General features: G+C 45.4%; 1 protein-coding gene across 2 annotated transcripts in view; it reads right to left on the reverse strand.

Moving 5' to 3' along the window:
* The window catches only part of SLC41A1 (solute carrier family 41 member 1), a 56580-nt gene extending 30608 nt beyond the window's left edge, over nt 1-25972 (reverse strand). The window contains exons 1-3 of one of the 2 annotated variants that reach the window (XM_073587232.1): nt 25830-25972; nt 22936-23644; nt 4416-4523 (exon numbers count right to left, since the gene is read on the reverse strand). In XM_073587232.1, coding sequence (XP_073443333.1) covers nt 4416-4523; nt 22936-23307 — 480 coding nt within the window. In that variant the 5' untranslated portion in view covers nt 23308-23644; nt 25830-25972. Of the gene's footprint in view, nt 1-4415; nt 4524-22935; nt 23645-25709 lie in introns of both variants that reach the window. The other variant, XM_073587231.1, reaches the window with a different exon arrangement.
* Nucleotides 25973-27360: the final 1388 nt, after the last annotated feature.

A 27360-nucleotide genomic window follows, 5' to 3' on the forward strand; every position in this document is an offset into this window, starting at 1 on the left:
TATTAGAAGGGTGCCTTCTCCAAACTGCCATTTTTAGATCTCTCCACAGGTGTTCTATGGGATTCAGGTCTGGACTCATTGCTGGCCACTTTAGAAGTCTCCAGTGCTTTCTCTCACACCATTTTCTAGTGCTTTTTGAAGTGTGTTTTGGGTCATTGTCCTGCTGGAAGACCCATCTTTCTCACACTGGGTCCTACATTATGCTGCAAAATTTGTTGGTAGTCTTCTGACTTCATAAGGCCATGCACACGGTCAAGCAGTCCAGTGCCAGAGGCAGCAAAGCAACCCCAAAACATCAGGGAACCTCCGCCATGTTTGATTGTAGGGACCGTGTTTTTTTTCTCCTGTAAACTCTATGTTGATGCCTTTGCCCAAAAAGCTCTACTTTTCTCTCATCTGACCAGAGAACATTCTTCCAAAACGTTTTAGGCTTTTTCAGGTAAGTTTTGGCAAACTCCAGCCTGGCTTTTTTATGTCTCGGGGTAAGAAGTGGGGTCTTCCTGGGTCTCCTACCATACGGTACCTTTTCATTCAGACACCGACGGATAGTACAGGTTGACACTGTTGTACCCTCGGACTGCAGGGCAGCTTGAACTTGTTTGGATGTTAGTCGAGGTTCTTTATCCAACATCCGCACAATCTTGCGTTGAAATCTCTTGTCAATTTTTCTTTTCCGTCCACATCTAGGGAGGTTAGCCACAGTGCCATGGGCTTTAAACTTCTTGATGACACTGCGCATGGTAGACACAGGAACATTCAGGTCTTTGGAGATGGACTTGTAGCCTTGAGATTGCTCATGCTTCCTCACAATTTGGTTTCTCAAGTCCTCAGACAGTTCTTTGGTCTTCTTTCTTTTCTCCATGCTCAATGTGGTACACACAAGGACACAGGACAGAGGTTGAGTCAACTTTAATCCATGTCAACTGGCTGCAAGTGTGATTTAGTTATTGCCAACACCTGTTAGGTGCCACAGGTAAGTTACAGGTGCTGTTAATTACACAAACTAGAGAAGCATCACATGATTTTTCGAACAGTGCCAATACTTTTGTCCACCTTTTTTATGTTTGGTGTGGAATTATATCCAATTTGGCTTTAGGACAATTCTTTTTGTGTTTTTTTCATTTAAGACAAATTAAATGAAGATAATAATACCAAAGAATGTGTGTTTGCAATCATTTTCAGGAAGAAACTGAGTATTATCTGACAAAATTGCAGGGGTGTCAATACTTTTGGTCACAACTGTAGTGGGGCTGAGAGACATGATGCAATGCAGGAGAAATCTGGATTATAAGGGCTGGAGAGCAATATACTGCAGGGGTAGGCTGTATATACAGGGGCAGAGACCTGCAATATACTGCAGGGGTATATAGATGACCTTAGGGAAGCAGTGTAATGCAGGATGGTTCAGTATATAGATGGACAGTCTACCGGGCAGCATGGTGGCTCAGTGGTTAGCGCGGGTCCTGGGTTCGAATCCCACCAAGGACAACATCTGCATGAAGTTTGTATGTTCTTCCAGTGTTTGCGTGGGTTTCCTCACACATTCCAAAGACAATACTGATAGGGAATTAAGATTGTGAGCCCCATCGGGGACAGGGATGAAAATGTGTGCAAACTGTAAAGCGCTGCAGAATATGTTAGCGCTATATAAAAATAAAGATTATTATAAAAAGATTATTATTACCATAAATAGTGGAGCTGAGGGAAGAAATGTACCGCAGGAAGAGTCCAGAAGGAGGGCAGTGGTAAGTGAGCAAGAACACAAAGGCTGTACTGGAAGCAGAACTCACACATGAGCAGAAACGTGCGATGCTAGGAGAAAACTTAGGCAGCAGGTTTTGTTTTGTTTTTTTACGTGCATCTAGAATAAACAGAAAAACTATGCTACGTTCCCACAATGACTTGAGGTTTTACTATTACACATTTTCTGCACCTATTTAGCAAAGTGGGTTACTTGTGCTTTTATCATTGCATTTTTGTGTCCAGATGTTACAGCATAGTGGAAGGGATTTCAAGAAATCCCATGCCCACTATGCATCCAAAGACTAATGCGGATCACCTGCGGAGACTGACATGCGGTGAGTCTTTCCAGACCGTAGCATGTCAATTTCTCTTGCGGAGACACTAGTCTCCACGAGAGAAATGACATCAATAAAAATTTATTGGACACGGTAAATTCACATGTCTCAGTGAACACATGCGGATTTACCCATGTTCAATAGAAGGCATCGCTTTGGACGCACTGTGTCTAAAGCGCTGTTAGTTCCAGGTCATGGACACCCCGCCTAATTGAAGTCTATGGGGAAAATCTGCACATAAGGCCTCCTTCACAAGTCCTGATATTTCCAGTACTGGAAAAAAAAAAAAATCAGAACCGGTGCCATCAGTGTCTGTGTGTAACATACACGTGGCATCAGTGTGTCGCAACAGTGCAATACTTACCGGCGCCTAGGAGAAGCAGTATAGAGCTGTTCCCAGGTGCCAGATGCAACGCTCATCATTGTTGCCTGGTCTTTCTATGATCAGCGAGACTTGTAGTCAGCACCGGCCGTCTGTATAGCGCATATTAAATGATGCAAAAAAAAAAAAAAAAAAAAAAAAGATGGCCAGGGGTCCCCCTTAATTTTCCAAACCAGCTGAGGGAAAGACAACATCTGGGGGCTGGTGGTAATATTCTGAGAAGGGGTCAATAGCCATAAAGGTCCCTGTATTGCAGACCATGCTGCTGGAAGAAAATGGACATTTCAACATGTTTTGCACATGGACACATGGTCTGTGAAAACACAATGACCAGGTGCGAAGACCAGTAGACTTGTCTGTTACGAGTGGGGACAGTTTCAACACGTACTGACACAGACGTGTGAAATATGCCTAAAACACAGCATACTCAAGAGAAACTGACAAGTTGGGTATTAAAAAAAAATATAATATACCTACTGCTTTATCTTTTTATTTTTTTATTTTTTTTTTTTACACTCTGCTGGAACTGTTTGAAACTCATTTTTGGAAACAACCATAGAAGTGTAACAGTTTTTATTTTAAAAAAATGAACAACACATGAAAATAAGAAATTTTGTACTATATCTTATCAGTGAAACCTGCTTCTTATTTCTCCTGGACCAATAATTCATTTTCAAAACTCTTAATTTAGGGGTCAAATTTGTATTCAGTGAAGAGAGATTGTTACACTATTGAAACAGGAGATGGCCATTAGTACTGATGAGATTCTATGTAGAAGGATGGGAGGAGCTCTGCCTCTAGCTCCTCCTACCCCCATATCTCCTCCAGTCTACACAATTTTATGAGCACCAACTGCCATTATCCTATTGCAGAAATGTAAGCTGTCTTTACTGACTACAGATTATACCTGGATAGTGAGAATTTGGAAAACGAATGATTAGTTGTGGATGAGAGAGATACACATTGCTTCGACAAGATATTACAAAGTTTCTTTATTTGCATGTGTACTATTGATTTATGAAAGAGATAAAACATCAGTTACTAAGTGAGCGTCTTGTGATCTCTGTTTCAATTTCAACAGTGGCCGTTCTTATCTCATTTTGAAGACAAATCTCCGAATCACAGGTGTAGCTGTGACATGGATGAAACATGGCCATTAGTAGCCTTGGCAACTGAGATGCCACATTGCAACGATGTAGGATCCTTTCTAGGTATGGAAAGTGTTAACAGATACCCAAAAGAAGAAGAAAAAAAAAAAATTAATGAATATTTCCATTTCAAGGTCAATGGCAATGCATCGGTCCCACAAATTAACCGGGACTTTATGAAAAACAAAAAATGTGTCTAAGCACTAACCGGCAGATAGTTGCTACCCATCTGCCTGTTCACAGTGTTGGTCTTCACCGGAAAAGAGCAGTGACAGCTCCTGCCAGTGATTCAACTGCCTCTGCTGATGTCACGTTGGCAGAGAAGCGGCTTCTTTTCCGCTCTGCTCTGTCGACAGTGTGACTTCAGGTGTCATTCTAATTGACAGCTGGAATCCCGCTGGCTAACTGGAGGAGCTGTCAATCAAAATGACATGAGACATCACTCCACATCCACCAAGCAGGGTGGAAAACGAGCCGCTGCTTTGTCGTCGTGACATCAGCCGAATTCCTGGCAGGAGTGGTCACCGCTGTGATCCGGGGAAGAACTGCACATTGCAAAAAAGAAAAAAAGGCAGGTAGGTAGTAACTTCTCTGCCTTTTAGTGTTTAGGCATTTTTTTTGTTTTTCCATAAAGTCCCAGATATACCCGTTAAATGTCAGAAGGAAAAGGTACAAATACTTCCAAGCTCCAGCATTATATAGTCAAACCTCTGATTAAACATGTGTTTAAGTTTTTAGATACTATGCCAGATGAAACTGCCTGGGCTATTTTTACATAATACTTTCAGGAAGCTACAGAATACTCACCGCAGTTGAGAGGCGCGATGCCAGAGTCATTTCCAGATTCCCTTTAAGGCCTAGAAGAGCTGGCACCAAGATGAACACTTCTGTAACGTTTGTAAAGACGTCCCAGTGCTGAAAATACAGGCAAAAGTAGAAGGAGTTGGGTTATCTAAAATTAATGGAAGAGCAAACTGTTACAATTAAACGTTTCATCCTATGATCATACGCAGCGGTGTTCATTTCTGATGTCTCACCTCTTTGAGGCGAACACATAATACAGAATTAACTGCTTTTCTGCAACACCAGAATGCATGTTCAATCTCTTAGAATGTCATTAAGCCATAAAACGTTTGCGATAGTAGCCAGCACAAAGGTAGAACTTTTAAAAAATACTTATAAAAACAAAATCATGGTTATCAATAGCAGCTATTCGGGAAGCGCTATAGCTATTCGGATAAGGGGTTATCCAAAGCTATTCGCTCATCCTTAATGTTCAGTAAATGCACTCAATACTTGGTCGGGGCTCCTTTTGCATCAATTACTGCATCAATGCAGTATGGCAGCAAGGCAATCAGCCTGTGGCACTGCTGAGGTGTTATGGAAACCCATCTTCAAAAAGCATGTCGGCAGAGGGAAGCATGAAGTGCTCTAAAATTTACTGGTAGACGGATGCGCTGACTTTGGTCTTGTTAAAAAACCACAGTGGACCTACACCAGCAGATGACATGGCTCCACAAGCCATCACCGATTGTGGAAACTTCCCACTAGACCTCAAGCAACTTGGATTGTGGCCTCTCCACTCTTCCTCCAGACTCTGGGATCTTGATTTCCAAATGAAATGCTACCTTTACTTTCATCTGAAAACACCTTGGACCACTGAGCAACAGTCCAGTTCTTTTTCTCCTTGGCCCAGGTAAGACGCTTCTGGTGTTGTCTATTTGTCATGAGTGGCTACATCTGTGTGGTGGCTCTTGAAGCAATGACTCCAGCAGCAGTCCACGCCTTGTGAATCACACCCAAATATTTGAATGGCCTTTTAACAATCCTTTCAAGGCTGCGGTTATCCCAGTTTGTGCACTTTGTTCTACCACACTTTTTCCTTCCACTCAACTTCCCATTAATATGCTTGGATACAGCACTCTGAACAGCCAGATTATTTAGCAATGACCTTTTGTGGCTTACCCTCCTTGTGGAGTGTGTCAATGACTGCCTTCTGGACATCTATCAAGTCAGCAGTCTTCCCCATGATTGTGGGGCCTACTGAAACAGACTAAGGGACCTTTTTAAACGCTTAGGAAGCATTTTGCAGGTGTTTTTGTTAATTATTCTAATTTACTGAGATAATGACTTTTGTGTTTTCATTGGCTGTAAGCCATAATCATCAACATTAACAGAAATAAACACTTGAAATAGGTCACCGTTTGTAATTTTCAAACTTAACTCTGATTTAAGGGCATAAAAATTGTCAAAATGGTTAATAAATAACTTTTCCGACATGTCTACTTTCCATCAGAACAATTAAAACATTTTCTGTTAGGAAAGGAAATGAAAAGTTAAACTTAACCGTTGACCAGCAATTTCTCAAAAAAAAAAAAAAGTTTTGTAAATTACTGTATATACTCGTGTATAAGCCGAGATTTTCAGCCCATTTTTTGGGGCTGAAAGTCCCCCCTCTCGGCTTATACACGAGTCATATACCGGGGGGGGGGGGGGGGTGTCAGATCATACTCACCCTTCTCTGCAGCTCCCCTGCTTGTTACATGTTGTCGGCGCTTCTCTCTTCCTGCTTCAGCTGTCAAACGGTACCCGCTCATTAAATATGCGCATATTTAATGAGCGGGTGCCACGTGACCGCTGAACCAGGAAGAGAGCAGCGCCGACAACATGGAACAAGCAGAGGAGCTGCAGAGACAAGCGCCAGGACCCGGTGAGTATGAAGGGGGGGTTGGGAGGCATATTCACCTGTCCCTGCGCTCTGCTGTCTTGCGTCCTCTGCAGTGACATTCAGGACAGAGCCCTCTGCCTGCACAGTCACTGCAGAGTGCAACGCTGATGAGCAGGGGGCAGCGACTGAGGTGAGCATACAGGTTTTTGTTTTTTTTTTTGTAAGGGAAGCAGCGGCGGCAGCAGCAGCATGATGGGGCCACACACTGCATCATAACTGGGGCCACTCACTGTGCACGATAACTGGGGCCACTCACTGTGCACCCTCGGCTTATACACAAGTCAATAAGTTTTCCCAGTTTTTTGTGGCAAAGTTAGGGGGGGGGGGGGGGGGTCGGCTTATACTCGAGTATATACGGTAAGTGACTGAGGGGTCTGCACGACAGAAAAAAAATCCAAAATTTCACTTTAGACCCAATTCACCTTACCACCCCCTAAGGGCTACAGGAAAAGAATAGACCCCAAAATTTATTGTGTAATATCTCCTGAGTACAGCGATACCCCATATGTGGTGGAAAACTACTGTCTGGGCACATGGCAGTGCTCAGAAAGGAAGCCGTGACTCTCTGGAATGCCGATTTTGATGGAATGGTGTGCTGGTGTAATCTTGTGCTTGGAGAGCTCTTGATGTGCCTAAACAGTGGGAAAAACCACCACAAATGACCCCATTTTGGAACTAGACCCCTCAGGGAATTTTTCGACACGTGTGGCGAAAATCTTGAACCCCCAGGTACAGAAGTTTATAACAGTCGTGAAAATTCAGGATTTTTTTTTTTTTTTTTTTAATGCCATTCCACATGTGGTAAAATCGATAAGGCAGTAGTGATGAGCGAGTATACTCGTTGCTCGGGTTGTCCTGAGCATGCTTGGGTGATCTCCGAGTATTATGGCGTGCTCAGAGATTTAGTCTGTCGACGCAGCTGTATGATTTGTGGCTGCTGGACAGGCTGAATACATGTGAGGAATGCCTGTTTGTTAGGCAATCCCCACATGTATTCAGGCTGTCTAATCATGCAGCTGAGGCATGGTTTTCCCCCCAGTGGGTTTTTTTTTTTTTTTTTTTTTTACACATAGGCCCACTATGGAACTTTCACTTTCCGCAGCCTGATCACAGTTCTAATCCATTGCAATGCACCAACATTGCGATGGATTATAACTGTCAGTGCTGCAATGACAAGACCCAGAGACTGTGCTCTGCTCATGGTCTGAGGGGCTTGCCACAAGTCGTTAAGTACTAAGATCAGTAAGTATGTCCAAGGTCGTGAAAGGGTTAACTTATGTATAGAGGCCTCTCCATTAATAATCCTTGGGCTTGATGCCAGCTGACAATACAAAGATGACTTCAACCCCATAAACCATTACGTTGATTGACACCACACCAAGGCAAATCGGGAAGAGCTGGGCCAATCTCATGTGATGTGCCAATTCTGGGGCTGCATTTTTAGGCTGTGAAGGGCCCAATAACCAGGAACCTTCCCATCCTGATAATATAAGCCCGCAGCTGTCTGCTTTACCTTGGACGGTTATGAAAAGTTGGACGGCCCTAATCCCTCAACAGCTCTGCCATACACTAGTGTGAAACTAGCCTAACTTGCCAGCACAACTTTCCATGTTAGGGTAAGGGCACACGTTAAGTATTTCTATACCATTTATGTATCTCTTGGCAGGAAAAATGCAGTGTAAAATAGGTGCATTGGATGCTTTTTTTTTTACATGCTTTTTTGTTGCTAATGTTTCCTCACTCATTAGCATTGTTGAAATTTTTACAATTCTGACCACTGTCCCTTTATGAGGTCATAACTCTGAAACGCTTCAACAGATCCCGCTGATTCTGACACTGTTTTCTCATGACATATTGTACTTCATGATAGTAGTAAAATTTCTTCTATATGACTTGCTTATGTTAAAAAAAACAAACAAATATGCCGAAATTAGAGGGTCATATCACTTCTTTTGTTAGGAAGTTATAAGGATTAAAAGTCGACCAGCGTTTTCTCTCTGTAATGCTGTAGATAAGCCCCTGATGTAACTTGAAAGAGAAGAAAAATGAGCTATATTATACTCACCCAGGGGCGGTCCGGAGGGTGTCGCGGTCCGATCCGGCGCCTTTATCTTATAGTGATGACGTCCTCTTTGATTCCCGTCGTGAATCTGGCGCACTTTCTCTGCTCTGTTGAGGGCAGAGTAAAGTACTGCAGTGCGCAGGCGCCTGACCTCTCTGAGATCAGATGCCATGTCACGTTTGGAGAGCCGCTGATGTGCCTAAACAGTGGAAACCCCCCCCCCAATTCTAACTCCAACCGGAAAATAGACATTCTACTTAATTATTTTTCCCTAACTAAGGGGGTGATAAAGGGGAGTTTTTAGAGTGGGTTTTTATGTTTGGCAGCTGTCACACACTAAAAGACAAAAAAAAAAAAATAGTTTTTGCATCACCACATCCTGAGAGCTATTGCTTTTTTTTTGTTATTATTTCATTTCTCTGCTGATGACGCCGCTGTGTGGCGGCTTGTTTTTTTGCCGGAGACGATGACGTTTTCAGCGGTACCATTTTTATTTACATCCGTCTTTTTGATTGCGTTTTATTGCAGTTTTTGTTCGGCGGTATGATAAAGCATTGTTTTTTTTTTTTTACAGTGTTCACTGAAGGGGTTAAATAGTGGGACAGTTTTTACACAGCGGGTCATTACGGAAGCGGCAATACCAAATGTGTACTTTTTTTATTTACATAAATGGATTTATTGGAAAAATATTTTTATATTTTTTTATTTTTTACACATTCTAATCACATCAATCAAAGCAGGAGGACGCAATTAGCAGCAGAGAGGAGGGACGTACGCTGCAGCAAAAATGCCCATCGGACCGGACCACTCTTATTTGCATACAGTGCGGGAGCATGTCAAACTGGTATTTTTGGGGTATACAGGGGGAGTCAGGAGCTGACAGACACGTTTGTGGAATGCAGCACAGAAGCAGTCAAAGGTGGTGGCATTTATTCATAGACTCAAAAACTGGTGACAGGTTCCCTTTGAGACATCATTTACACTGTTTCATATTAATGTAAGGCAAGGTGCCCATGTTGCGTTTAAGCGTTTGCCACTTTTTTTTCTGCAGCAGAAACGCTCAAAAACGCTAACAAAACGCATCCCCATGCAATCCTATGGGACTCCGCAGCTGCTGTGCCAATGCTGCGGATTTTTCAGCTGCGGAATCGCATAGTGGAAAAATCCGCAGCATGTCCATCAGTAGAAAATGGATCACAAAACTTGTTGTGCAATTCCTCCAGAGTACGCCGATACCCCATATGTAGGGGGTAAGCCAGTGTTTGGGTGCATGGCAGGGCTCAGAAGGAGGGAGCATTGTTTGACTTTTTGAATGCAAAATCTTGAATCAATGGCGGCGCCATGTCGCGTTTGGAGACCCCCTGATGTGATTAAACAGTGGAACCCCCTCGATTCTAACTCAAACCCTAACAGCCCTAACTGCAAAGGTTTTTTGCATCCCCTGCCTATATGGCCCAAACATGAACAGACCAATCCTTTAGAGGAGGCTGGATAGGATTAGGAAGAGCTTTATATTACCGAAGATAAGAAAGTTTCTAAATAGAGTTGTCAAGTTGTTTTTGAGATGAGAACCGCACTTTCAAACTTTGCATACATAACCATGAGGAGAGACGGAGAAGAAAAAAAAAAGAAAAAAAAAAAAAAAAAAAAAAAGTACTTGAAACTACGATTCCACTTTTAATCCCAGACAGCTTCACTGCTTTTACGGTCAGTGACTGAAACCTTATGTACATTGCTCGAGTGCAACTTTTATACTTAGATCATGGGCATACATAAACCACGGAAGCATAAAATCTGCAAGTCTCATCCAAGAAGCTGCCCTTAAGCACCAAAAAAAGCAGGACAGTCCAAAGATGCAATTACTCTCCACCGTGTACAGGCAGCACATGTTTCTAAAAAGGACACGGAGCCAACTGTCCCTGTCATGTAGTGAAGCAGCAAGAGTCTTATTTCACCCAAGGGTGGAGGGGAGCGCTAGGAAGGAACAGATCGCCATCATGTCATCCCTGGATTTACATGCAAAGCTGTTGCCAATAAAGCTCAGCCAGGATTAACAAGACGCACAGTGGGGCATTCATAACAGTTATTCCTAGATTGTGTTCCAATGTTAATATTTTGCATGGTAAACTTGCCAGTTGATAAACCAAATTTAAGGTTTAACCTTTTTTCAGGTTGGAGTTCAGCAAAAAGACTAGTGCAGGCAATGAGCGGTGAATGGAGCCAAGAATCAGCAGTTTGTCATTGAGGCCATTACATGGTTGCCAGATACAGGGAATTTCTAAACCGAGAACATCCATGTACACACGTCCACTAGCATCTAGAAACAAGCATCTAATGTTATCACAGGAGTCTCATCTGTAACTGCAGACACCATTAATATGGAGGCACATGCATACCATGGGAGTATCAGCAAAGAATGCCACCAGGGGTCTCAAAGACGCAGGCCACATGCAGCCCCTCAGGATATTTCATGCGGCCCACGAGTTCCTGTAATGATGTGGCACGGCGGCCACCAACGACAGCGCTTCTATTCAACTGAATGCGAGTTTTCAGGCGCACGGTCATTTGAAATGTATCGCGGCCCCGAGCCCATCTCTCTGCGCTGCAATGCCAATGATGTGTGAAAAGCAGAAAAGTTCATATTCATGGTGATCCCCGTTTATATAGCATAGGAATACATTTTTAGTGGAATAAATAGGACAATTCTGAACACTGAAATGAGAAATTTACACAAATGACTAAAGCACAAAATGAGGCTTCAGCCCACCAAACCAGGCCAAATAACAAGAATGAATAAAGTGAAATATCTGCATGCGTGGTCTACTTCAATAATTACTTGTACTGTAATCAAAAGGCCTGTTTCACACAGTTTGTCACCATCAGTCAAAATCCGCCGTTTTGCAAAAAAAACGGATCTGCATTTCTTGGCGGATCCATTTTTTTCCCTCATTGACTTGCATTAGCGGCGGATTTTGACCGATGGTCGTCCGCTGCATCCGTATTTCTGCGGACCCACCAAAATTCTGGCGTCCGCTGACATCACCGGACTGACAATGCAACTTTTTTTTGGGAGCCGGATCCGCATTTTTGCCTCTTGCTACATACTTAACCCTAAATCCAATCTGGCTGCGGAAGAATCTCTCTCTCCTCACCGCCTGATTGCCCGATCTCTCCTCGCCACCACTCACCGCGATATTACCCGATCTTTCCTTGCCACCAGTCACCGCGAAATTGCCCGATCTCAAAGATGCCCGCGGCAATCAAGGTCCGCACTCGTTCATGGAGCTACTCTTGCAATCCTGCGATATCGCGGCGATACTTTAAAAGGACCGCAGTCACTTTAATTCACGGCACTTAACTCCTTCCACGGATCCGTAGTCCGCTGTCATCCGATCTTCGCTGAACGGCAACGGATCAGTTTTTTCCCCGTTTAGCGGATTTCAGCTGACCGCCAACTACGGATGTGTGAGAGGCCAAAGACGTGCGTAAAAAAAAAAAAAAAAAAAAACGATTTAAACATTACCCAAAAAAAAAAAAAAAGGAGGGGGACATTGGTCTGAATACAAGATTAAGAAATAGAATATACGATATAATTCCAATAAAGCACAGAACGAAGAGTGAAGGGAATAGCATACAAAACCTCAAATTGGGATATATCTCGAGCAAAAAGAATATATAAGTGTGGAACCAATCGTCCAAGGATGGCCATATAGAGACACAATTACCATGGAGCACGAGACAATAAAACAGACAGTACAAGGTATAACACACCACACCTAAAACTGGGGTATATTTCAAGCAGGACCAATACATTTTTTTTGTATTGGTGTAGTGCAGGGCCGATCACCACTTTATCCCAATCTGATCACAATAGGTATATATAGACCTATCTATCCCATAATAGTAATTACAAACACTGAAGACAAACATTTATATGCGCAAAAAAAAAAAAAAAAAAGAAAAGTTATAGTTAAATAGGGCTCCTAAGGCTGATATATGGACTTTAAGAGTATTTACTGAGAGGCCCAATTCTCGGCCTCTTTGAAGAAACTCTAAGATGGCCGTAATGGGTGGTTCACCGGCTAGCCCTGCTGGGTGAAAGGTCAGGAATTTCCTCCACACCTTGGCGTATATCCTTGTTGTAGATTCTTTTTTACTTTGTAGCAGGGTATTAATCAGGTTTTTCGAAAAGCCTTTCTGCTTTAATAGTTTCCTTTCAAATTCCAGGCCGCTAGGTGTAGTGCTTTGACCTGTGGATGGTAGCAGGGTCCCTGCGAGAGAAGATCCTGGTGCAGCGGCAGGATCCATAGGTCGGTTATTGACATGGCTCTCAGCCATGAAAACCACGGCCTTTTGGGCCAAAACGGGGCTATCAAGATGACCCTCGCCCTCTCTTGTCTTATTTTCCTGACTACTGTTGGCAGGAGAACCATTGGAGGGAAGGCATAGGCTAGCTGGAATGTCCAGGGTGCTTGGAGGGCATCTAGAATGTCTGGGTTGTCTGACCTGTAGAGCGAATCAAACCTTCTTACGCATCTGTTGGCTCTGGTCGCGAACAGGTCTATCTCTGGTCTGCCCCATTCTGACGCTATCGTCTCGAAGACGTGCCTGCTGAGGACCCACTCTCCCTGATATAGGACCTGGCGACTGAGATAGTCTGCTTGAGAGTTGTCCACTCCTCTTATGTGGAGCGCCGACAAGGAGTGAAGATGTACCTCGGCTACCTCCAGGATCTTTTCCGCGATAGACATCAACGGTCCCGATCGCGTACCTCCTTGTCGGTTTATATAGGCCACTGCGGTGGTATTGTCTGTCTGGACCCTCACGTGGGTTCCTCTTAACTGCGGGAGAAATTGAGACATCGCATAGTAAATTGCTTTTAGCTCCTTTACATTAGAGGAGGTTTCTATTTCATGTTTACGCCACCGGCCTTGCATCATGTGCTCCTCCAGGTGGGCCCCCCAACCTAAGGGGCTAGCATCCGTGGTGAGCACCTTGTAGGGAGTTACCCAGCATTGCACTCCTTTTGACAAATTGGTAGGATTCAACCACCACTTTAGGGAATTAACCACTTCCAGCGATAGGGACATCTTCCCTTCCAACCGTCCCTGCAGTCTATTTCCTGCAGAATAGCCCATTGTAGCTTTCTGGAGTGGAACTGAGCCAATTGCACCGCTGGGATGCACGATATCAGGGATCCCAACAAGGACATACCCTGTCTCAATGATATTACGGGTCTTCCTATAGTATTTTGTATCTTATTGATTATAGCCACCGCTTTAGCGTCTGGTAGAAAGCATTTTTGGCTTACGGAATCTACTTGCAGGCCTAGGAACCTCTGACAGGTCACCGGTTCTAGCCTGGACTTCTCCCAGTTAATTAGCCAGCCCAGTGTTTGTAAGGATGAGATAATCTTAGCCATTCTTGTTTCGCACTGAGAAACAGAATTCCCCACTACGAGTAGGTCGTCCAAGTTAGGGATCACTAGGGTGTCAGTCTTACATACGACATCACCTCCAGCATCAATTTGGTAAATACCCGAGGAGCCATGGATAGCCCGAATGGCATTGCCGCAAACTGGAAATGCTGAATCCGACCCTTGAACCAGACCGCTACCCGCAGGAACTTCTGGTGCTCTCGGAATATGGGGAGATGGTAATAGGCATCCTTTAGGTCCAACACTGCCATATAACACCTGGGAAACAAAAGTTTTATTGCAGAATTTATTGACTCCATCTTAAATGGCCTCAGTCTCAAGAAGGTATTAAGCTTCTTTAAAATTTATTATAGTCCTGAAAGAGCCATCTGGTTTTGGGATTAAAAATGGAGAATAAAAGCCCATTCCTCTTTCGTCCCCTGGGACCTCTATCAGGACCTGTTTAGTTAGCAGTACTGCAATCTCCATCTCTAGTGCTTCCTGCTGTATCTGGGATTTCATGGAAGTCAATAGGAAGAGGTTCGGTGGATGCCGAACGAATTCTAGTTTTAGGCCCGATGAGACGATATCAATGGCCCATGGGTTTGATGTTACCTTCCCCCATTGGTGGCTGAATTTCAGTAGTCTGCCACCTACCGGTGTACTGGTATTAGCGGAACCTGTCTCCTCTGAAGGGACGTTTTCCAAATAGATTGCCCCGTTGTTTGGGGTCCTTATTTCCCCAGCGATCCTGGGGTTTAAAGTCTTTCTTTTTGGCAAACAGCGGTTTTCTGTAGGCCCTCCTATTAAAGGGAATATACGGGTTAGGAAAACCTTTCTTTCTCTCCCCCGCTTTTGTTAAGATCTCGTCCAGTTCCGTACCAAATAAGTACTTACCCTGGCAGGGTATAGCACACAGTTTAGTTTTTGTTTACGTGTCTCCTTTCCACCCCTTCAACCATAAGGCCCGCCGGCCTGCATTGGTTAGTCCTGCTGCTCTAGCGGATAAACGGAGAGAGTCCGCTGAGGAATCGGAGAGGAAGGCAGCTGCTCCTTTAATGAGGGGCATAGAGGACAGGAGTTTACTCCTGGCCACTCCATTCTTAATATTGTCCTCTAGGTCATTCAGCCTCACCAACATTGACCTTGCCGTGCACGTGGCTGCTATTGCGGGCTTAAAAGCTGCCGCACATGCTTCCCAGGATCGTTTAAGGAGTGTATCGGTCTTCCGATCCAATGAGTCAGCCAACGTTCCTGAATCCTCTACCGGCAGGGAGGATCTACGAGAGGTAGAGGCCACGGCCGCATCCACCTTGGGGGCTCTCGACCAAGCCGTCAATTCCTCGTCGTCAAAAGGATATTTACGCTTTGACGTTAAGGGGAGGAAGGTTCTCTGCCCCTGTTTCTCCCACTCCCTTTTTACTAGCTCTTTTATAGCTGGGACCACTGGGAATGCTCGGACCTTTTTACGGGAAATGCCTGCAAACATTAGGTCTTGCGGAGTCTTGGGGTCCCTACTCTCTGGTAGCCCCATGGTATTCCGGACCGACTTAACCAAGTTACTGACGCTATCTGTAGGGAAGCACGTCTGCTCCTCATCCTCTGAGGAAGGGTATTCCTGGGATCTATCAGAGTCTAGATCCCCGGTTTCTGACGGCGAGTTTGACGCCGGCGAAGCTCCCCCTCTTGGTGAACCTATTTCTTTCACGGAGGAGTGACCTCCCAGACTACTGGAGCTGCCTAAGGCCCGTAGCTCTTCTCTAATTATCGCTCGGATATCCTCCTTCTTCCGCGAGGATTCGTCCTGTAAGGCCTCCTCAATACACGACTGACAATCTTTTAGGGTGGCCGTCTGGGAGGGGCTGAGAACATAAGGCACACACTCTATTTTTCGCCTTCTCCGTTCTTTTGGCCTAAAAAAAGGGGGATGTGGACCAGAAAAAACGGACATCAGTTATTTATTCTGACTAAAAACACTCACCTGTGAGTTTCGTCAGTAAACTACCGGCTGCGGGGTCCGCGACTCAGGCTTAGGCGAGGCGTGGGACGGTTTCTTCTCTTTACGTTTTTTCTCTAAGGGCTCGTCTTGTCTGGAAGGTCCGCTAGATTCCTTCCTGGAGCTGCCACTTCTTCTGGTGCTACTACTTCTCCTTGTAGTACCGCTTTGTCTGCTGCCATGTGGGGATTCCACTGGCTGATTTAATGGGAGCGAAGCTGGGTCATCTATGGATGACATGACTGCGCACTGGCGCTATGCTCGTGGCTTCTTTTTATAGGTTTTTCTTATTGATGCTCCACCATTTTTTTTTGCCCCATCTGCGCATGCACGGGCGTTTCCCCGCGATCGCCGCCTCCTGTGTTGACCCCGGAAGTTGTCCTACCACTTCCGGGTCGCCTCTGCCTGGGAGCGCCGCTGGAAGTGCTTATGCAGCGGCCGCCGGACAGTGATCCCCACACACCCGGCCGCACCCCTTGCCGCAGGTATGATCTCCCGTAGCGCTGCCTGGCACAGCGCTCAGGCCCCTCTGCTTTCTCCCGGGGGGGCGCACGGCCACCATCCTGGATATAGCCTCATGGCATCTGTAATGCGCTCGCCACTTTCTGGGCGCTCAGGCTCTTCTGCCTTCTCCCGGGGGGGGGGGCGCACAGCCGCCATCCTGGATATGCCCTCATAGCATATGTAATGCGCTTCCCGCCCCTTCCTGGGGGGGGGGGGGTATACGCCCCGTCCCTTCAGTGAGCCTTGGCACCTTTCTTACCTCCGGCCTCACCTGCATAACCAGCTCTGGGGGGGGGGGAAAAAAAAAAAAAAAAAAAAAAAAAAAAAAAAAAAAAAAAAAAAAAAAAATCGCCTCTCCGTCCGACGCTGCTTCCAGTTCTGGGGCCCCTGCTGCTCATATTATGCACGCAGGCGGCTACCAGACCAGGTATCCTCTTCTGCGGGTTCTTTTCCAGGAACAGGAAACCAAACTGAGGGAGCGAGGGGGACCGCCCCATTTATCTCTCTGTAGGTTTCCTGTTCCGGGGGCGGATCCCCTCTCTCAGTGGGTGCTGTCGTGGCGAAGAGGAAAAAAAATAAATAAATAAAAATGCGAATACCAATCACTGCATGTGATGTTACTGCCATCTGTGTTCTTGGCTGTGGAAGAAGACAACACGGTTTGCTGAGGGAGTGAAAGACAGGCAAGAAGAATTTTTTTTTTTTTTTTTTTTTTTTTTTAACGGGTAAGGTGTGAAGGGCATCAGAAAAGGGATTATGGCTGCTATATGGAGATCAGGATGGAGGACTTCACTACAGGATAGGGAGCGCAGGATAAATGTGATCCAGAATGTTATGTAAAATAGTCCCAGTAAAAGAAAGTCTCCACTCAGGTCCGTCATCTGTTAACGGAAATATGGGGGGGTCCAGGTTACTGGTAACACAAAGGCTCTGGGAAAGACGATGGCTCCTCAGCCAAAATCCAGCGAATTCTGAGCTCCTAAATCCAAGCCTCTATTCTGAGCCCTAACCACATTTAGCGTCCATATTTGGCATATCGCTAGAGAAGAGAGATCACCTAATTTACAGGGGCAATGTCCCCAGAGGCATGTGCTAGACACTACAATGGCAGACTTGCAATTTTCACTCAGCAACATTCATTGCCTCATTTCTGGAAAAGACACGGGAGTCAAAATAGTCACTACAGCTCTAAGTAGATAAATTCCCAGAGAGCTGTACTTTCCAAAATGGGGTCACTTGAAGGGCAATTCTGCTTTTCTGACACTTAGGACCTCAGTATTTGGAGTCTGCAAACTACCGTATTTTTCGGACCTTAAGGCGCACCCCAAATTTTGGGGTGGAAAATAGCGGGGAAAAAAAAAAAAAAAAAAAAAGATTTTTTATAAGATGGGGGTCCGTCTTATTGTCCAAATTTAAGGTATTTTACCTGAGGGCTGGCGGTGGTACAGTGGGGTCACAGGAGGCATGGGTACCTTCCTCAGGAGGCTGGCGGCGGAAGTGGGGCAATGCTACAGTCCCGGGGTGCAATGCTGCGGGTCCGGTGTCGGCGGTGAGGCAGAGCATGGAGCAGGGTCCCTTCCTCAGGATGCCGGCGGCAAAAGTGTGTCCACGCCAAGGAGAGACGAGTGTATCACTGATTTCCCTGCGGCCATCTTCCTCAAGCCATGGACGGCCAGAGGCTTCAGGAAGATGGCCATCGGAGGCCGCGCGTGCGCAGTTTGAAATCTCGGCGGCCATTTTCCTGAAGCAGATATCTCAATCTGCCCACGCGCGGCCTCCGCCGGCCATTTTCTTGAAGCCTCCGTCTGCCACAGCTTTAGCAAGATGGACGCAGGGAAACCAGTGACGCACTCCGCACGGCGTGGACACCGAGCCGCTGGTATCCTGAGGAAGGGACCCTGCTCAGGTGCACTCCGGACCGTCCACCGCTGAGGCATCGCCACACCTCTGCCACAACCCCCCCCAGGACATTTGGCGTTAACATGTTCACTGCATCCCTAGATGAATTCAGTGGTATAGTTTGTAAAATGGGGTCACTTATGGTGGAGGGAGGGTGTCTCCCATTCTGGCACCTCAGGAACTCTGCCAATGTGGCATTGCACCCTCATACCAGTCCAGCAAAATGTGCACTATAGTATGGCCTTTCTGCCATTTTGGAATGGGGCTCTTACATGGTGTCCACAATATATTCCAACCAAAATTGCTCTCTAAAATTTTATTGGCACTCCTTCCAAGCCCTGACGAGTACCCAAACTATAGTTTTCCACCAAATATAGGGTATCGATAATATACTCAGGAGAAGTTGCATAACAAATTATACAGTCGATTTTCTGTTGCTAAAGCAATTTGTGAGTACAATGCGATTTTTTTATTTTCATGAATCCATGTTCTAAAATTCTATGAAGCACCCGCAGGCTCAAGATGCTCACCACACCACTAGACAAGTTCTTTGAGGGGTGCAGTTTCCAAAATGGGGTCACAACTCTTTACGCGCATCAGAGGCTCTGCAAACACAACATGGTATTCTGCAGTCCATTCCAACCAATTTTGTGCTTCAAAAGTTGAATGGTGCTCCTTCCCTTCGAGCCCTGGCGTATGTCCAAACAGTAGTTTTTTTCCCATATATTGGCTATCAGTGCATTCAGGAAAAACTGCACAAGCGGTTTGGTCCATTTTCTCTTGCTAACCTTTTGAAAAAGGAAAATTTGGGGACAAAATATTTTTTTCCTTCCACATTGCATTAATTCTGATGACGCTCCTAAAGTGTTAATAAACTTCTTGATTATAGTTTTGAACACTTTGAGGGGTGAGGTTTTTAGAATGGTGTCACTTTTGGGTATTTTTGGCATAGGTCAAATGATGATAATGTGAAACAGATGTGGGAAACATTTATTATCTATTTTATGTGGTATAACTACAGTATCTGGTAGAAGGGCATAAAAAATTAAAGTTTGAAATTTGCAAAATTACATTTTTTTAGCCAAATGTTAGATATGTTCATAAATAAACGCAATATCGACCAAAGTTTACCACCAATATAAAAGTATATTCTGTCACTAAAAAAAAATAATTTAAGAATTACTGGGATACGCTGAAGTGTGAGTTATTACCTCAAAGTGACAAGGGTCAGAATTGCGAAAATTGGCCTGGTCAGGAAGGTAAAAACTAGGTACAGTGGGGAAAATAAGTATTTAATACACTGTAGATGGGAAAACTTGCAGAAGTCGGCAAAGAACGGAGATGCATAATTTTTATCGTAGGTACACATGTACTGAGACTGAATCTAAATAAAAAGCAGAAAATCACATTGTATGATTTAAAAAAAAATTGCATGAAATAATTATTTGATACAATAGAACAGAACTTAATATTTGGTACAGAAACCTTTGTTTGCAATTACAGAGATCAGACGTTTCCTGTAGTTTTTGACCAAGTTTGCACACACTGCAGCAGGGATTTTAGCCCACTCCTCCATACAGATCTTCTCCACATCTTTTGAGGTTTCTGGGCAACATGGAGTTTCAGCTCCCTCTAAAGATTTTCTATTGGGTTCAGGTCTGGAGACTGCTAGGTCACTCAGGACCTTGAAATGCTTCTCATGGAGCCACTCCTTAGTGGCCCTGGCTGCGTGTTTTGGGTCATAGCCATGCTGGAAGACCCAGCCATGGCTCATCTTCAATGCTCTTATTGAGGGAAGGAAACTGTAGGCCAAACTCTCATGATACATGACCCCACCCGTTCTCCCTGCAATACGGTGCAGTAGTCCTGTCCCCTCTGCAGAAAAGCAACGCCAAAGTATGATGTTTCCCCCACCATACTTCATGGTTGGGATGGTTGTATTCATCCTTCTTTCTCTAAACACAGCAAGTGGAGTGGATACCAAAAATGTTTTATTTCTGTGTCATCTTACCATATGATCTTCTCCCTTCCTTCTCTGGATCATCCAGATGGTCATTGGCGACCTTCAAACAGGCCTGGACATGTGCTGGTGTGAGCAGGACGACCTTGTGTGCCCTGCAGAATTTTAATCCATGACAACATACTGCGTTACTAACAGTAATGTTTGAGACTGTGGTCTCTGCTCTCTTCAGGTCATTGACCAGCTCCTTCCGTGTAGTTCTCGGCTAATTCCTCACCCTTCTCAGAATCATCCTTACCACACGAGGCAAGGCCCTGCATGGATCCCCAGACTGAGGAAGATTGACCGTCATCTTGTGTTTCTTCCATTTTCTAACAATACTGACAACAGTTGTTGCCTTCTCGCCAAGCTGCTTGCCTAATGTTCTGCAGTCCATCCCAGCCTTGTGCAGGTGTACAATTTTGTCCCTGGTGTCCTTAGACAGCTCTTTGGTCTTGGCTATGATGGAGAGGTTGCAGTGTGATTGTGTGTGGACAGGTGTCTTTTACACAGGTAATGAGTGCAGAGTAGGAGGACTTCTTAAAGAAGAACGAAGATCTGCAAGCGCCAGAATTCTTGCTAGGTGGTAGATCAAATGCTTATTTAATGCAAATTATGTGAAAATCATAACACGATTTTCTGGTTTTTATTTTTTAGATTTTGTCTCTCACAGTTGAAGTGTACCTACGATAAAAATTACAGACCTCTCTATACTTTGTAGGTGGGAAACTTGCAAAATCAGTAGTGTCTCAAATACTTAGTTTCCCCACTGTAATTACATGTGCAATCATTGTTAAAGGGAATCTGTCACCTTTTTTTGGACTATAAGCTGCCAGCATCGACATCAGGGTCTTATCTACAGCATTCTGTAATGCTGTAGATAAGCCCCCGATGTAACCTGAATAAGAAAAAAAAAAAAAAAAAAAAAAGTTAGATTATACTCACCCCGGGGTCCGGTCCAGTCCGATGAGTGTCGCCGTCCGGAAGAGGTCCGGCGCCTGCGCACTACAGCATTCTGCTCTGCCCTCAACAGGGCAGTGCGCCTGCGCCACGTAAGGAAGGGAAGAAGAGACCGGCATCGTATGAAGATGGGAGGCACCGGACCGCCCCCCCGGTGAGTGTAATATAACTCATTTTTCAGGTTACATTGGGGGCTTATCTACAGCATTAGGCTGGTTTCACATTTGCGTTAAAACAACGCTGCGCCCTGCGTCGTTAAGCCCCGCCCTGAGCCGGCTCCCTGCCCGCCCCATCCGGGATCACCGCCTACTTTCGCATTTGCACGCATGCGATTGGCGCACCCTATCTTTAGCATAGGGTGCGCAGATCATGCGCTGCCAGTGTGAAAGTAGCGTGCTGCGCACTTTTGACGGTGCGCCATGCGTGCCGAAATGCAACATGCTGTATTTCGGCACGCACGGCGCACCGTCAAAAGTGCGCAGCACGCTACTTTCACACTGGCAGCGCATGATCTGCGCACCCTATGCTAAAGATAGGGTGCGCCGATCGCATGCGTGCAAATGCGAAAGTAGGCGGTGATCCCGGATGGGGCGGGCAGGGAGCCGGCTCAGGGCGGGGCTTAACGACGCAGGGCGCAGCGTTGTTTTAACGCAAATGTGAAACCAGCCTTACAGAATGCTGTAGATAAGCCCCTGATGTCGGTGCCGGCAGCTCATAGTCCAAAAAAAAAAAAAAAAAAAGGGTGCGATACCCTTAAAGAAAAAAAACTACGAATTTTTCATTTGTTTCAAGCCTTTGCTTAGGTTCTCAAACAAATTAAATGAGACCAGCAAGGAACAACTGTTCCACCTTTTGATAGGATTATTCACAAGCCAAGAATTTTAAGCTTCTAAATTAGTAACAACCCTGAAGATCTTTTAATTCTTTAACCTGGCACAACTTTAAATTTAAATGAACAGAATTTGGAGGTTTATAAGAGCACAATTCAATTGTCTGTATTGAATCTGCCTGTAAAACATACATATACACTAAAAAGAACATATGTATGGCATTTTCAAGACGACTTGTAATACATATGTTTAGTCTTTATTAGCTTAATTTAACAAATTCGAAAGCCATGAAGCAGCTAAAAGAAATTAATCCACTCTATAGGCAGCTTCTGCTTGGAAGCAAATTAATGGTTTATATATGCAACCAAAAAAAAAAATTCTAAAAATGCTCACAACACACCCCCCGAACCCAAGTAAAAACATTACTGGTGGTCTAACTTCAGTTCTTATGAAGTGTGGGAGATCCAAGTGTTCAATCGAATGTGCTTGGCAGTAAAATAATCTAAAAAGTTGGCTTTCACAACAGGCTATCTAGTCATATAGCAGTAAGTGTTGGGCATACTAGTCTGCTGTGCTTTCCTATAGAATAAAAAAAGGTTTAGTGATCCATGCTATACCTATGAAGGCCAAAAGAAACCTTGTGGTATCCATTGGGTCAATAGGAACCTATGACACTAGAAGATTTTTACACTGTAAATGATGATTAAGAGCAGGCTAATTCATACAAGGTGAACATATGCCAAACAAATACCATTTGACCGATGCTGTTGCCATACAAACCTGTAGGAACGTTCCAGGACACATACCTAAACTTGGTTAGAACAGAGTCGTAACGAAGCTTGAAGTAAAAAAGACAGCACTATCCCTTGACAATGTGACAGAAAACACAATTATCAGCTTGGAGTCAAGTTCTGCCACCTATGGAAAGATTACCTGCACTATGTCGAGAACCATCCCTGCAGCCACAGTTCCAAATCCGGCCAACAAGAAAGGAAACAGAACTTGGAGCCCGATCGTAAAAGAAGTTTCCTTCAGCGGCACCACAGCCTCACAAGACGACTCGATATTTGGATCTTCACTTTCTGTGCTCTGGCTGCCATTTTCTAGTAAGGCATCTTCTTCTTGCACCCCTTTGGTATTTGCACGGGATCCCATCACCACCACCTCCGTTTCATCTTGCTCCAAAAAGCTTGGGTTCACCATGAGAGGATTGTCATCTACAGCCCCGTGTTGGTGGCCCTCCATGACAGGATTGACAATGTTAGTGGAAGCACCATCACCTCGATGTTCAGGAACAGGTGGCATAGTGATGGCCTCTAAGACTGTATATAGTCCAAACAATATTTATATGGGGAGCGTGACACTCGGCCACACTTAGGGCACAGCCGTCCAAAGCAGTCTTTGCCCTCAACGGCCTGTAGTGCTAAAGAGATACAGTCGCTCCCCATTAATCACTTAGATATAAGGCGAGTGGCAAAAATATAGAATAACTGCCCTAACATGAAACCCCAGACAAAAAAAAATAAAAATAATAAAGACGGGTTTGTTCAAGGTGAGCAGGGACGGGCAACTGGTTAGTCAAGGACAAGAATGCAGATGTCTTCCAGATCTCATCTCATAGTTATTCCAGGACATCTTCAAGCTAAGGAAGCAAAGACAAAAATCAATCAATAAAGCACCTTCACACAATTTTTGGACAAAACCATATCTACAGTTATAGTACATCTCAAATGACCCTCTGTTCACCCGCCACCATTGTCGCTCCTCACATTCTGTGTTCACATGCCAGCTGCACCCGCTCACAAGGGTAAGGGGCCATGGCTGCAGGATCAGCAGGCGCCATTGGAGTAGTGGAAGTTTATGACAGTTCTCACTGTGCTTTCGGATAGGAGTTTTTTCAGATGAGATTGGCCTTATACTTATGACATATGCAGGGACCTGTCCTTAGTGAGTGATCTGTTCACTTTTCACTGGTAAGCCATTTGAAGTGAGGACTTTTTTTCTGCAAGTTTCTCCCCATGAGAAGAGCGAGCATAGCGTGATCCGATTCTCTTGGATGAGACTCACTCCAGTCAGTCCGTGGAAATCGGTCTGCACTCAGATGTCATCAGAGTGCAATCCGATGTTTTCCACGCATGTGATCAGAATATTGGATCAACCTTGGGTGTACTGCGATTGCTTTTTTCCCCCCGGATCAGCTGTCTGGGGGGAAAAAAAAAAAAAAAGAAAAAAAAAAAAAAAAAGTCATGGCCCCATAGAACACTGGTCAGCACGGTGGCTCAGTGGTTAGCACTGCAGCCTTGCAGCGCTGGAGTCCTGGGTTCAAATCCCACCAAGGACGACATCTGCAAGGAGTTTGTATGTTCTCCCCGTGTTTGCGTGGGTTTCCTCCGGGTACTTCGGTTTCCTCCCACATTCCAAAGACATACTGATGGGGCTCACATTCTAAATTCCCTATCGGGGACAGTGATGATAATGCGCTGCGGAATATGTTATCGCTATATAAAAATAAAGATTATTATTATTGCTGGTCCCAGTGCGGTCAGATGCTTTGTCGATCGCACTGATAATAAGACAGTTGGCACAAACCCTAAAAGTGTAACTGTCATATAAGGCGAACCTGCAGTTGAACAGATTTCGGTCTCTTCCTCTCCATAGGATTTTAGGAGCAGCAACTGTCACATCTTCTGCCGAGTTGAAAAATCTGTATTCAGATTTCACCAAAAAAATTGAGACTGAAAAATCAATCCAGGAGGCGATCGAGGCAGCTCTCTGACCAGACGTAGCAGAAAGTAGAATAATTAGTGAAATATAGAAACACAGGAGGCAGACGGAGGAGCAGAACACCCTACTCCAGTACCACCCTGATGCACAGAACACTTTATCGGCTGATTTAAAAAGAACCAGGTGTCAGATTCCTTCACCGCAGGTATCGGTGTAATCTGTATAACAGCGCCAATATGGCCACGCCAATACGTTATATTGCTAAATGCTGCCGACAGGGTCTCATTAAATGAGGGGCCCCATTCATCACACCACCGACACACAGAGAGGCAGGTTTCTGACAGTGTCAGATTCAACACAGAAGAAGTGGACCTTCTGAGATCACGGGGGCAGTCTGTAGATGGGCTATTTGATAATTAAAGGGCATTTACCAGTTTAAAATAAAAAAAAAAAGTTATCACCCACAGAATGATCAGTGGGGTCCTGACCATTGAGAAGCACAGAGATGGGCACTTTTATCGTCAATTAGAATGGCGGCGATGCCACATCAGGACACAGCTCATCTCATTCCCTATGCCAAGCGCTGCGCTCTATCCGGCAGCCCCAGAGATGGGATATCAGGTAATGGGGCCACAGACCAGTGAGGGGCCCGAGGGTCATCGTTTCCAGACAAGCCCTTTAAGGTACTGCAATAAGCTCCAATGACTGGGCCCTTGGACAATAATAGAAGGGTGGACTGTTCGTTACACATGCATGGAGCCCAGCAGCCTGAGATCTGGGGGCCCGCACCTCTCCATGGGTCAGGCTCAGTAATGCAGCAGTGTGTACAGTGCCAGGCTGCGGTACTTCTACAGAAGGGGGCGATGCCAGTGCGGTCTGGGCATCACAGGACGCGCCCGGTGTGAACACGGCTCATTACAGGGGAGAGACCCCAGAAAGGGAGGCCCGGACCCCACACCGGGCAGCTGGACACGACCGCTCACCTGATAGCCGCAGTCCACACAGGATGCGGGAAGCAAACCAGCGTCCATACACCGCAGCACAGCGCCATCCCCGTACACAGTCCCTCCGCCACCCATCCGCACTAGCGCGGCAGCACTCACCTCCCTCCCCGCAATCCGCAGCTCCAGCACTGCAACACTTCACTTTATCAGCAGCACTTTAACTTCCCCGTGACGTCACGGCTGTGCTCGCGCCATTACCAATGGGATAAGGATTCGGCTCGAACGCTCGTCGGGGATTGGCTAGAGCCGGGGTGACTGTGGGTGGAAACTCCCGGTCGCGAGATTGACAACAGCCCTAGCCAATGAAAACTCACTAGAGGAGACGCGTGTCGGGGGTTGAGTGAATAGCTCCGCCCCTTTTCGTCAAGCGTTTTGACGCTGTGGATTCTGTGGAACTTTATTGCCAGTCGGCGGTGACTGCGGTTGGTTCACGCAGAGCCTTTCTTAGTAACTTGCATTCCACACAGATATCCGTGTCTAATACACTTGCAGTGAGTCTTCAGTTCAATGACAAAAAAGCTGCTAGATTATGTCCAAATTTGTCAGTTCCAAGCAGCTAAAAATGGCGTACATTTTTTCGGCTCTAAAACCAGAAAACACTCCAAATACTGACCGTAATGTAATAACCGTATGTAATAATAATGCTGGCGGCTCATAGGTTCAGGCTTTTCATCACCTCAGGTTTCCATCTACACCAGGTGGTTCCAAGAAGTGACCGGCCTATTCCTCAGGCGGTTCCTGCTCTGCGGATGCGCTTTGTTTTACAATATTAGTCAATGGGAAGACGTCTGGACGTTGTGTTGAGCGTTTCACCAGTATTTTTGCTTAAAAAACCGTTAGCAGTTTCTTCATTGTTAAATGCAGCTAAAAAAAAGAAAACACCAGTACAAAAGACGCCCTAAACCCACTGGGGAAACACGAGAAAAAAACAGCAGCAGTTACACAAGTTGTAAAAGCACTCGGGGAACGACTAAAACCACTGAAGAAGGCCCCTCAGGAACAAAAAGCCCCCAAAAGCTGCATTGTCCTGAAGCATTTTAAAAATTGGGCTGATTGGCCAATCTGAAAAAGAGTGTACACATACCCTCCTACAGAAGCTTAAATACCACACGGGCTTATAGTCCCTGTTAATGGTGCATTCACAGATTCGTGTGAATGTCGGTGTGCTGCCTCATTTTTTCTAGGATCAGAATAGAACATGCTCTGAGTTTCATCAGATCTCATTCTCAGACCTGTCATTTTCACAGATGTACACGGACGGCCGCCGGGGAAGAAGCGCTACTGTGAGCCGCTTTTCCACCGGGGCTGGTGCTCAACGCGGCTGTCATTCTTCTCTCCTGCTCTGTTGGCAACAGCGAACAGGAGAGAAGAATGAATGAAAACCCGACGTGGGGTCACCCCTCAGTTTGTGAACCAACCTGGCAAAACTCACAGCTGGGGGCTGCTATTCTCAGACTGGTAAGGGGCCATTGATTTTGGCCCCCCACAGCTTAAAAACAGCAGCCCACAGCTGCCCAGAAAAGGCATTCTGGAGCTTTGTCGGGTTCTTCCCACTTGCCCTGCAGCAGTGGCAAGTGGGGTTAATAAGGGGTTAATGTCACCTTGCTATTCTAAGGTGACATTAAGCCCA

Source organism: Dendrobates tinctorius, unplaced genomic scaffold (assembly GCF_039654945.1).
Source record: "Dendrobates tinctorius isolate UK_male_01 unplaced genomic scaffold, ASM3965494v1 ptg000098l, whole genome shotgun sequence".
Lineage (NCBI taxonomy): Eukaryota > Metazoa > Chordata > Amphibia > Anura > Dendrobatidae > Dendrobates > Dendrobates tinctorius.